This window comes from Mesitornis unicolor, unplaced genomic scaffold (assembly GCF_000695765.1).
Source record: "Mesitornis unicolor isolate BGI_N332 unplaced genomic scaffold, ASM69576v1 scaffold20270, whole genome shotgun sequence".
NCBI lineage: Eukaryota > Metazoa > Chordata > Aves > Mesitornithiformes > Mesitornithidae > Mesitornis > Mesitornis unicolor.
Window position 1 is genome coordinate 64791 of NW_010159348.1, and position 12888 is coordinate 77678.

Sequence of the window (12888 nt, forward strand, 5' to 3'; positions counted from 1 at the left end):
GACTTCCGTCCCTACTGAAACCTGTCTCACCATAGTTTAATTGTTTCAGAAGAGAGTAAGTTTCTAATTTTTCTTTTGGAATTCAGGAAAAAAGTGAAACTAGCAAAGATATCTGCAAACATAACTCAGTTCAAACCTTGCCTATACACTGTAATTGTTCTAAGGGCTTTCAAAGGTAGGGGGTTTTTCTGTGCTTAAAATCCATGAAGTCATATAAATTGCTTTCACCTGAGAAATTTTAAGTACCTTGAAATGATTTGTACCATTTTATGGGAATGATCAAAAAGAACTACTGAAGTTAGTGGAAAGCTTCCTACTTTAGGGTAGCAAGCTGATATTAAAATATAAACCACTGAACCATTGAGTTCTGGGGTTTCTTTTAAGTCTACAGAATGTAGGAAAACTGCTGAATTTGAGAGTCTCTGTATCTCATGCAGGGTCTCCTCAGTAATCAGAACCTTCAGCTGGTCCTGAAAAACACTGAAAGTGCCCAGTATTTGCAGATTATGGGCAATGCCAGGGAATTTGTGGGCTACTGTAAGTATCCATATTACTGAGGAAACTAGGAAGTCTTATTTTTAGCAATTCACATCAGCTGGTTCCTATAGGTCTTTTCCCACCGAACACCTTTAGCTGTGTCTCCAGAACTTATCTAGCAGAACATAATAATGCAAAGATGCAGAACAGTGCTCTTGCAGATTAATTCACTTCTTATTCCAAAAAAGCACTTACAGCACTAACTTAATAAGCCAACTACAAGATACAGTTTTGCTCAAAAAAGGCATAGGAATAATCAACTGCTAATGCTCATTTCTGTAGAAAAGTGGTGATCAGGAGTCCTACATGATGTAAAATGCTGTACCATCATCTGAAAGAAATTAAGAAAAACCTCCCTGTGCGTGTGGAACCGTTCCGAAATTGCAAGCAAGAAACTTGGCAAAACGCTAAGACATCTGTTTTCTCTTGCTCTGTGTAAGGTCAGAGCGAACAGATAGCCATTCAGAAACATGTGACTAGGCACTGCTCACAGCATGGCAGATCCTCCGGCTGATAGGGAAGGGATTAAATGCTTGTCTGCCTTCGTATAGAAACTACTTTAAAATCTACAATTGGCCTGTGTCTCACTGAAATGTCTGTTTTAGCCACAGTTTTAATACTGTCTGACCACAGACTGTTAACAAGACAATTCAGTGGAAAACTCACTACCATAATCTTCACTTGTTTTCCAGGATTGCATAAACACTGCATTTTAATGCATTTCAAGGGCACAGCTGTACTACAAAGAGGAATGAGAACGACACTAAAAGGAATTTTTAACTACAGTAAGCACTGTGTTGAAGTGTGCAACCAGACCATCACTGCAACCATACATTCCCTTTTTATTCCTTGCCATTTTTGCTTTCTCTTTGCTAGAAGGGCACGAGGGTGCTCCCCAAGAGTTCTGCATGTTGCTCATGGATGCTGCTCATGGAAAGCTGAGTAAGCCCACCACGGTTCATCACAGGGCACCAGACCCTTCTCTCAACAAGCCACAGCACTGCTCAGCAACTGAGATAAGACTTCTGTGGGTTGAAGCTGTGTAGTGAAGCTAAGTGGTTGTTAACCATCTTATTTAATGCAAACACATTCATGAAATGAGGGTCATTTAGCCCCCAGGTAAGCAAAATTTGGCTTACCTTCAAATGATTTTATAATGACTTTCAAGAACTTTTACAAATAGAAGGAGGAGAATGTATTATACTTACTTTAAATAGCCTATTACAGCAAGATTTTAGACTATTGCCTACAGAAACGACTACAAACTGGGTAAAAAGGAAACTTTTCTTACAAGACAGTTGCTAAAAACTGCTGTAGAAATCTGCTTGAGTTATCTCCCGTTTGCCTGTCATCTGTTGTTTGGCGTTCAGAAGCCCAGATGCAGAATAAAACAAAAGCAATATGCCTACCTTCTCTAGTTAGATTAAGTGCACTAGCTACCATGGTAACCTAAACTTATTTTCTTACTTTACTCTGTAGGAATGAAAACTGATTTAATTCTCCAGAAGGTTGCCACAGTGAAGACAAGTACAAAAAGCAACACATTATTAAAAGTCATAAAAGTTAGCTGTTTCTCATTTTTGCTAACTCAAAACCATGTCCTTCATCAGCAACATAAAGGAAGACTGCCTTTAATACATTATGTTTAAGAGCTGTGGAAAAGCCTTGATTTCTGTTACAGAGATGAGAACAAGTGGCTAAGCAGCCTTTCCCTCCCCAAACCCCCATACCTGCTGTGCAGATCACACTTTACATAGTGTGACAGTTCAAAAAATATGCTTGGATAAAAGGCACCTAAAGTAAGGTTAGAATATATATATAAAAAATGCTTCTGCATTGAATTTAACTGGAAAGCAAGACAAAGCTACTGGCTCAAGGGGAGTGCTTCATAGTTCTGCCTTTGTAATCATCAGTAAACAATAGAGACTACAGGTTCATGACATCTTTGGGTTTTGGAGGATCAATGTGAACTCAGATGATGGGCTAATATTTATCACAAGCTAAAAGCCACCGTCATGTAATGAGTTTCATAGTTTCACCTGTTGCTTTAAGGGCCAACAGACTGCTTCAGAAAACAGAAACTGTATCTTAAGAAAGGCAGAAGAGTCAGCATATCATGGTGCAACATACTTCGTATTGATATTACAGGCATTCTTCTGACATAATTTGAATTAAAAAAAAGTGAAAAGGGCTATAATGTTTTGTACAAGCCTAAAATATCCAAATATATTTAGTGATATGTTAATATGAGAGCTAATATAATATAAGCAGGAGCATATTTAATTGCTTCAGTGGAAGCAAAGATTTTAAGGAGGAAGTTATCAGAAGAATCCGAAGCCCTAATTCCCAAAAAAGTGCCACTGCGAGGAAATCTTTGAATGGATAAACAATGAGTCTTCCCCCAGAACCACACATCAGTACATGGAACAGCATTCCTTGGCTCAAATTAATGAGTTTCATTGACCGCAGAAATCCTCCACACCCATGGCTACTTTCATGGGTTCTGGTTCAAGTGGCATACGCTTACTAAAGGTAAGTTTATGCTTCTGTAGAAAAAAGAAATAAAAAAGCGTAAACAAGTGATACTAATTCTTTTCCTGCTTAAGTTATACATGGTCTTGACACTCTTATAGCACAGCTAAGTTGTATACAGAGAACTGTAAATCTCACGAACAGACAGAAGAGAGGAGGAGGAATGAAGGGAGCCGAGGCCTTCAGTAACACAAAATCTGGAGGATCAGGCTCATTGAGTCTATAGTAACTGTTGGATGTGGATGGTTACATGATTTTAAAGGGAGGACAGGGCTGAAATACAATTGTGAGAACACTGGAACGTATGTTAATCCTTCTCGTGATACCCAAAGCACATAAACTCTGTGCCAAAAAAGGTAATTCCATACGTAGAACAGTTTTAGTAGCTATAAGCCTTTCACTACATTATCTCAGGAATCTGACAGCTTACCATGAGCTAGACAATATGGCTACACAAATGTCACTGCCACACGAGGAAGGAAGTTGTTTGGCACTCTGAACTCCGAGCTGCCAGAGCCAGGCTGGTATTCTAGCCAGCTCGTTTATCTCTGCATTGCAGTCAGCAGAATATAGATATTCTCTATATCCTGACTTTATCTGGGGTGCAAACACAATCATTATCCTCCTGGCTTAAGCATGCTAAACAAAAAGATGACAACTGTGGGTTTTTTATTAACCCTTCTTATTCAGGTATTCTTATTTATATTTCATATTCACATCCAGATGAATAAGAATTAAATTCAACTTTCTATTTAAAAGGGTCACTTTTCCAACCATCTGAAACAAAGTTACTTCAATAACTATACAGTTGAAGTCAGCTGAATACCATTACATGAGACAGAATTTTGTCCAAGCACTGACTCAAACACCTTCTGTTAAGTTCAAGGTCAAAACCCTATGAGGATTTAGGTGACTCATATCTCCATAGCATTCACCATCTCCAAAACATTCCTTACAGATTCTCACTATGAAAAAGACATTGAAGTGCTGGACCATGTCCAAAGAAGAGCAATGAAGCTGGTGAAGAGGCTAGAGAATAAGTCTTGTAAGGAGCAGCTGAGGGAACCGGGTTGTTTAGTCTGGAGAAAAGGAGGCTCACGGGAGACCTTATTGCCCTCTACAACTACCTGAGAGGAGGTTGTAGCAAGGTGCTTGTTGGTCTCTTTTCCCAAGTAACAAGCAATGGGCCTCAAGCTGCACAAGGGGAGGTTTAGATTGGATATAAGGAAAAATTTCTTCACCAAAAGGGTTGTCAAGCATTGAACAGGCTGCCCAGGGAAGTGATGGAGTCACCATCCCTGGAAGTATTGAAAAGAAATGTAGATGTGGCACTTAGGGACATGGTTTAGTGGTGAACCTGGCAGTGTTGGGTTAATGATTGGACTTGATGATCTTAAAGGTCTTAAATGATTCTATGATTCAATTTTTTAAAACAATTCAAAATGCCAATATGCAGTAGATTTTCTGTGTGCATCTATCTTCCTAAATAAAGACATTTGCTATCTGCTCTGAACGGCATAGAAACCTACAGTTATCTTGCTGATTTTACCTTTGGGGTGGGGCGAAGAGAGACCTTTCTCAGAAAATTCACTCTGACAGCAACTGTAACAACTTTCCTAACAAAGAAAATGGGCAGAGCTTTCCAACATTACTACTAAACTTAGATAAGAATGCACAGCTCTGCAAAATCAGAGCTTTTGAAACTATTATTGGTTTATTATCAAAGTACGTCTCTAGGAAAAATGACAATGAGCTAATTACATTAAAGAAATTTCAATAAAATAAAATTAGTGAAAATAAAAATTAGTCATTCATCTACTCACTAATTTAGAAAAACAGTACTCTTGCAAGACGCACACATTTGCTCTTTCTGTACCTTAAGAGATAAGCTATTGGTTTTGTACTAGGTCCTGAATCAAACTGGCTACCACTACAGCTCATATAATCTCCTGATCCTTGTCCACAGCCACTTGCACACACTGAAAAAGACAACTGCCAAGAGTGAACGCTGGCAATACTCAGTGTGAAGAGAGGAGAGGGGCAATAGCCCATTACCTCCATTTTAAATTTCCATCCAAAAGCTACTCCCAGCCCCTGGTGACGCAATATCGTCTTATGTGAGCTCTTCACAGCCATTTCTGATCAACGGGAATCGCTGGAGGCATTTCCAGTTCAGTGACTGGCAGATACTGTTAACCAGCACACAGCAAAACACTTCCCAAGCTGCTTCAGCTCAGTCAAGCGTTCCCAATTCAGACCTTGGAAAGAGCAGAATAACCGAAGACGTCATGTTTCTTGAGTGCTGGTCTGATGCTGGGCTCCTTCACTGACACTGTCGCTGTGATACCTCCCGAGATGTGGCCATTGCTTCACCAGCAATGACTCTGTCAGAACAGATACGGCTGGATTTGGCCTGAAGCCATGTCTAGGCCCCAGGCCCTCCCAGTCTGCTCACCAATAGCCAAAACACAGTGGTGAGACTAGATTTTTCTGAAGTCAGATCAACTTGGAAGCAGACAACAGCGTGACCTTACCCCATGGAGAGGAAAAGCTCACAAAGTCAAATATCTGAAGTTAACTCCACAAAACAAACAAAACAGGTTTTAATATGTATAATCTGAACCACTTCTACTAAACTAGGATTTGTAGGTGATCTTGCTGACATAATTTTTAATTCACCAACATATAGCTACAGTGGGACACTACAAAAAGGGGTTTACAAGTCAGAGCAAATCTTAAGCAATAACATCCTTCCACTTCACCTCCTGAAGGTCAGAGACTACCACTGCATCTGGAAGAAGGGGAAGAATAATAAGGAGCCATGCTGCTGGCTGACACCCTGGGCACAGCACAGTAACAACATTTCTCCAAGCACAAATCCTACCATCAGGCATTTATGTTCCTTTGGAACTGAAGCAGCCATAGTGGTCAGTGAGGAAATCCATCAGCCAGCCAGCCAAGAAACTGTCCTCCAAATCCTTCTCTGTGACATTCAGGCTAAAGCCTGAACAGCTTCACTGCAAGAAGACCACTCCATGGCACAGGTAGTAATATGCAAAAGGATAAAATATTAACTAGAGAGACAGAGACATTCAAGGTCAGGCTTGATGGGGCTCTGACCAACCTACTCAGTTAAAGATGTCCCTGCTCACTGCAGAGGGGTTGGACTGGATGGTCTTTAAAGGTCACTTCCAACCCAAACCATTCTATGATTCTATGAAATACACAAACACATTTGAACTTCTATAGTGTCTCGCATGTGGAGAGCTTGATATGCTGATCTTGCCAAAACAAGTAGTAAGTGGAGATGGGATTTTTCAGACAAAAGGAGAACAGTACTGCCCAGGGGGAAAATAAAAAAATAAGAAATCCAATGGCTCAGACTAGGCAGAAATCAAAGCACTCAAACTCTTAGTCACTTGTGACTGTATATAGTGGTAAATCTGGGTTGATTTTGGGGTTGTTTTCTTTTTTAACAATTCAAACACATCCATGTTAAGAACCAAAATAAGTTTTACTGGAATGCAAACTTTATAGTTATAGATTTCCCACAGGTCACCTGGCTTGACACAGTGTCAGAAAAATCCATCATAACTGTAATTTATTATGGTGCACATTTTAAAATTAACGCTAACAGAAATATTAGCGATAGTGCAACTAACTGTCAGAAAAAATTACTTGGAAAAATATACTAGGGGAAAAATTAAGAAATTATTAATTAAATAGTGAATTATTAGAGCTTCTCCATCTACTCAAGAAGACAATTAAAGCAGACAGCAAAATTCAGTAGCAAAACGAATTTACGTGACTTCACATTCTTTTTTCTCCCCTCCAACCTAGATATTACTTCCATAAAATGGCAGACAGAAGCTTTGAAAAACCTGGTGAGTATTTTAAAGTGGTTACTTAAAAACTAAAAATTATTAATCATACATAAAAATTATAAATTTAAAAAAAAACAACAACAACAAACCAAGTGTTTTCCAGTAAGCATGTACATTTGTGTCATGGCTGCAATGAAACATGCATTAAGTATGAAACATATGGTTTCCATTTCGTTGCCCTGGAATCCATCCGAAGACATTTTATGTTGTTAGCTTAACTGTTCTCTGCCGCTGAGGAGCTGTGGAAAATATCTCATCTGAAAAAAATCTGTACCTAATGGATAATGATAATAGATTTGCTAGCTCTGTGGCAGGCTATTAAAAAAAGTCCCTGAGATTACTATTTAATTACTGGATTTTTTTTGTTTAATTAAAATACAATTTTCAGACTCAAAACCAAATTGCTTTCAGAGGTACTACAAATTATATGAACAGATTATTTTGCTAGTATTTTCTTTATTTAATAAATTTGCAGTGGTGTTTATGGCACTCTGTTAGAGCCAGGCTATCTGACCTAACAAGAACGCATGCCAAAATCATTATTAATGTATCAACTCCCTGATTTTGTATATAATTTATCTTATGCTGAAAGAGCACTGCTTTGAAGATCACTTTTGGCTAATAACCCGATTAAAAATTCATCCCCAAATTGCGAGGCTGCTAATCTCAGTAACAACAAGCAGGCAACGTATAAAACCTTTCATACATTTGTGCTGTCAGCTATTTCAGCTATTGACTTGTTCCAGGAATTAACATGTTGTATTTAAACCATTAAGCTCGCTGTAGTTCTTACAATTTACTGCTAATCTTTCTTCTGATGAAGCCAATGTAAAAACAGTATCATGAATAAAGTGATAAATGCAATCAGATGAGTTTGGAGACTTTAGCACACTCTTCTTTTCATTAGGTAAGATGATCTGGGGTACAGCAGTTGGAAGACCCCACTATGTGGCTTGAGGACCACTCTCTCTGCGAAGGGCCCGCACTTTGAAAATTCACATTGCCGATGCTCTGCTAATGTACAAGCTTGTTCATCTTCACAACTCATTGCAAGAATTAGCCCATTATTTTAGCTCACCTTGGCCATCTGTGCTTGGACTCCACTAGCTTTTAAAGCAGAAACCGCCTTCTGAGCAGCTGCCGGGCTGTCAAAGTCAACAAAACCATAACCTAAAATATAAAACACGTTTCCTTAACAAGACAGCAACGAGCTCATAATCATGTTCATGTGCTATTGGCATGGTTATTTAATACAATTTTCTTGTTGGTGAAGAGGGCCAATTTGAACTCCAAAGTTTTTCATCTAGTCTCCAAAAAACCAATCTACCCAAGTCCTCCAACCCTGAACTACTCTACTCCAGTGGAACAAATGAATTTCCATGCCCACTCATTATCAGGACTTTATCCAAATTGCTAACCAGTAGCACGGTGGCTAACTTTGTGCTACCTGGTATGTATCTTCTAAGAGCAGATGTGACATCATCCATTTATTTCATAGAGATCTCTGAGTAAAGCATAATCTGTTAATTTTTCCAAACTAAATGCTTAGTCCAGTTTGAGTAAGTGATCAATAAGCCTGTAAGTTAGATGTCATTTATTCAAAACTGGGAGACGAATTTAATACAAAAGATACTGAATCATAACCCAATTTTTGGTGAATTAGTAACTTCACTGTATATACATAAACGAGTTAAATTCAAAAAGTGAGTTAAAACTCGGCTTCAGGGAAGTCAAGTGAGCTTTTCCCATTGTTACTGAAACCAGAAATTAAAAAATTGTCCCAAAAGCATTTTCTATGCCATACAATGCAATCTTTAAATGTCAAAGTAAACCCAAAGTTAACTGCAACAATTTCCATATTTGCAGTAACTTCTTTTCTTATTCTGAACAACAACATACAGCTAATGGATCTCAGGACATCTGAAATGCAATATACCTTGGCCTTTACAGGCGCTGACCTTACAGGTGGGATTTTTAAAGCAACCTGGGAGTTGGATGCTCAAGTCTCACCAAAAAGCAGTCAGAGTTTGGAAGCTACAACCCCTAGACGTTATTGCAAACCTCATTCTGCATTTTTCAAACCCCTTTCTTCCCAACAGTGAGCAGCCTCACATATTAAAGAAATCCCTCTCCAACGTCTAAGTTGGGTTAAAAGAAAACAAACAAAAAACCCAAGAATTTAAAAAAGCTCTAGAGGAGTAGAACATGGAAATTTTTCTTCAGAAGGAAATAGTATTCTCCTACACTATGTCTATGCGGAGGACAAAAAGTTTGTATAAAGATATAATTGAATCAGCTTTAAAGTCCTTAACTCGGGAAAACCACCAGGGCAGCACTGTCCATCAGTGCAATCTTATTTAACCTGCCAAGAAGCTGAAGAAAGCAGCATATTGTTCTGTGTAACATGTGGTGTTGTGGACTGTTAAATCTTGACATGAAACAGAGCAAATTAGCTCATATCAAGTTTTGTGCTGCCAAGGCAAAACTAGCTTTTCATACACAAAATTAGCTTTTCATACCCATGACAGCCCAGGTTACCAACACCACCACACTGCAGGGTGCAATACAAGGTTGCATACTGATACTAAGCATGCCATCAAAGCCATCTTTGCCATTTTCTAGATGATACATAAACTGAATTACTTGTTGCTCCAGTTAGTTTAAACCCCGTGGAATGTTTTTTTGACAGGAGCCAGAGATCCTGGCTCAATCTTTTGATTGGCTCTTAATCAATCTTTTGATTAAATTCCAGTTAGATATCTTTATTGCGCCTTCTTAAGTTCCTACTGCAATTTCAGTGACATGCAGTGAGCTTTACCTCGCTGTATATTGTTACACCAGACTGTTAGTTATCACATTTCACCAGCGAGATTTAAAATCTATATTGGTAAAGTCAGCTTAAATCTCTTAAAAACATTGAGGTGAGAATTTCTGTACCACAGAGCTACTGAAGTCTTCAGGAATTGGGGGACTGGACAGAACATATCAGTTAACCTGTCACAGGTATTAATGAATTAAAGTAATTGAAAAGGGCATCTGCTCTTTCCTAGTCACAATATATGCAAGATCATATCTACATACAAGCTTTTAAAAAAAATCTAGACATTTCTGTTCCTGAACTGCCAGCACTCCTTTAATTTCTTCAGATGGGGAGCTAAGAAACTATGTCCCTGCACTGCTTCCAAGTTCTGCACAGAACTTGCATCTCCATTAATGATGAACTCTCCTCTCCTGTCTCTACCTATCAGCTTTATGCTTATTAACATTGCTAAATCAGCTGACTTCTTCACTTTGCTTAGAAATTATCTTAATTGTAAAGCAAAGTCTGAAATCTGATATTTCAGCGTCTGCTACCACCCCTCTGCCACCATGCTCATTGCTGGGATATAATCTCACTGTAATTGCAATGAGTGATGAAAATCAGTGAACTGAAGTATCCAGCTTATCTAAAGGACTTGCAATATTTTTTTTTCCAGCTGCAATTACTTTGGTGAAAACGAGCCCTCTCTTTTCTCCCAATACATTCAACTGCATGTAACAAAACAGAATTAGAGGACTGGAACATGTAATTAAGTGCTGCTTTAAACTACTCCAATCAATGGAGCTGATTTTCACAGTATCTAATTTTTTCAGATGCTTAGCACAGTTGAATGGTCTTCTGCAAGCTTCCCTAGTTTCTCCAGGCAAACGGGGAAAAGCTGCTTTTAACTCCATTTTTGTTTTTAAAATAGAGGCAAACTGCCAGGCAGCGCTGTGCATGTCAGCTTCGCTCCAGCTTGGCTGCAGCACTGACGCAGGCTGTCTGCCAGCTCCCCTGGAAACAAATGTATTGAACACATCCAACATGAGCAAGACCAAGACTGGTTTAGGAAAAGGAATGGGGCAGGGGAAGCTGAAAGCACTTAAAACTTAACATTAGTGGATTTTATAGAATCAATTATTAGGACTTTCAGGTGAATGTAATATAAAGGCAAATGTACATACCTTTGCACTTGTTTGTTGTCTTATCCAAAATAGCCTTCGTGGACACAATTTTCCCATACCTAAAATATATGATATGTAAGTAAGGAAAATGAGAAAAAAATCCTATTACAACAGACACCAAATTCACGTTATTTTATATCCTATTACCCTTTACTTTTAACAAAATGGAATAACATATAGGCTATATAATTACATACGTAAAACGCATACATAGATAGAAATGACAAAGAAGATCAACAATTTCAAGCATGATCTTTTTCTGTTCTACGTTCTCAGCAGCACAACAGAATCACAAAACAAGCCAGAGAAAAAGACATACAGAAAAGAATACAACACAGTTAAAATCCTGGCACACATAAGAAACATGTTTTAGACGTAAGCTTGGACTTTTGTCAGTATATATACCAGATAAAGCAGACAAACTGTCCGACTAAAACTCTGTTCTGAGAAGTGGCAAACAACTTCAACTGAAACCAAAACATCCTTCAAGAAAGTTTCCATTTTGTTTTGGTTTTGTTTGTGGTTTTTTCTGTTGTTTTTGTTGGGTTGTCTGTTTGTGGGGTTTTTTGGTGGGTTTTTTTGTTTGGTTTTTTTGTTTTGTTTTTGTTTTTTAAAGAAAAACGCACTTACTGCCTGTTCCTCAGTTTCTCAATAACTGGGCAGTCCTGGTGCCGATCCACTATGCAGTCCAAAGGTGAGCACTCAAAGATCTAAGAGCAGTTAAGCTTGGGAAACAGGCTGACAGAAATCCCAGCTACAGGAATACTTGCTGTCCCTGAAGTGCTCTGCAAAGTTTATCAGTATTTGTTTTTTTGATCAAACTTAAATTTGTCACTGCTGGTGAAAACTTGCCATTTTCCTTGGGAAACTCATTACATTAACAGGTATACCTAAGCACTGTGTGCTAAGAGGTTCTTTACCATTCTACAAGAACTTGAAATGAACTGAAAACAATGAGAAATGTTATCAGCGTAAGAAAGTGGAATCTGGGGAAGAATGAAGTGTTTCCAGTTCACCCACTAAATATAACTTCAACAGAGTGAGTATGATTTCAAAAAGATACTATTTCAAAAGACAACTAACTCAATTTCTGCAGTGGCTGTATTAGTCTTAAAAGTTCTTCAAAATACATAAGCAGCCTAACAAAAAAAAGTTAAACTTAGTTATCTAAGAGTACTCAAATAACTGTTCACTTGCAAAGTGGTAGTTATTCAAGGATGAAGCCTATTTGCAAAGTACTTTCCCCCTAAAGAACATCTACATACATGTTTCAGTGTAGTTATCACTCTTTGTGACCAGTTTCAAGCACCTTCTGTTTATTCATTGAGTTATTGTATGGCTTCAAATAGTTGCAAGGGGGTAAATCTGGAAGAATAGGTGTTGGCTTCCTTATTGTATCTGAAATTGTGAGCATCTACACTGATAAAAAATAGAACTATCCATCTACAGCCAAAAAATGCAAAAGTGTCAATGAAAATCAGTGCACACTTAAATATATTATGCTAGAAGCTGTAATAAAGCAATAGAATTCACACCAAATAGTTGGCACAGACACTTCCTTGTTAGTGCCACTTATTTTCAAAATAAGTCATTTGATACCTCATAAGTCAAAACTTCTGAAACTTCCTCCATAATTTTTCGGAGTGCAGACTAAACGTACATGTTATAAATGAGACTGTTCACCAACAGTGCTCTTCAATGTCCACTAAACTCCTGTGTCCTGAGTCGCTTGCTCCCAGCATTAGTATTTGATGGCCAGCATTCTCCATACCCCCATCAGCTTCCCTAAGCTTCCTAAACTGAAAAGCTACATAGCCTTTTGTGGGAAAAAAATCCCTGAAGGATGATCTTGTCCCTGCTACTGTTTCAGTTCTTGAAAGTGTGGAAAGTTGCAGTGGTGAAAAACTACAGCACTGGGTACCTGTGTAAGCCAGTAACTGCAGCCCTCAGC

General features: G+C 38.4%; 1 protein-coding gene across 2 annotated transcripts in view; it reads right to left on the reverse strand.

Annotated features, from left to right (window-relative positions):
* Positions 1-12888, reverse strand: part of RBMS1 (RNA binding motif, single stranded interacting protein 1) — a 68310-nt gene that overhangs the window by 31473 nt on the left and 23949 nt on the right. For both annotated transcript variants that reach the window (XM_010186418.1, XM_010186410.1), the window contains exons 2-3: positions 10938-10996; positions 8032-8123 (exon numbers count right to left, since the gene is read on the reverse strand). In XM_010186418.1, the coding sequence (XP_010184720.1) occupies positions 8032-8123; positions 10938-10996 (151 nt within the window). The remainder of the gene's footprint in view (positions 1-8031; positions 8124-10937; positions 10997-12888) is intronic.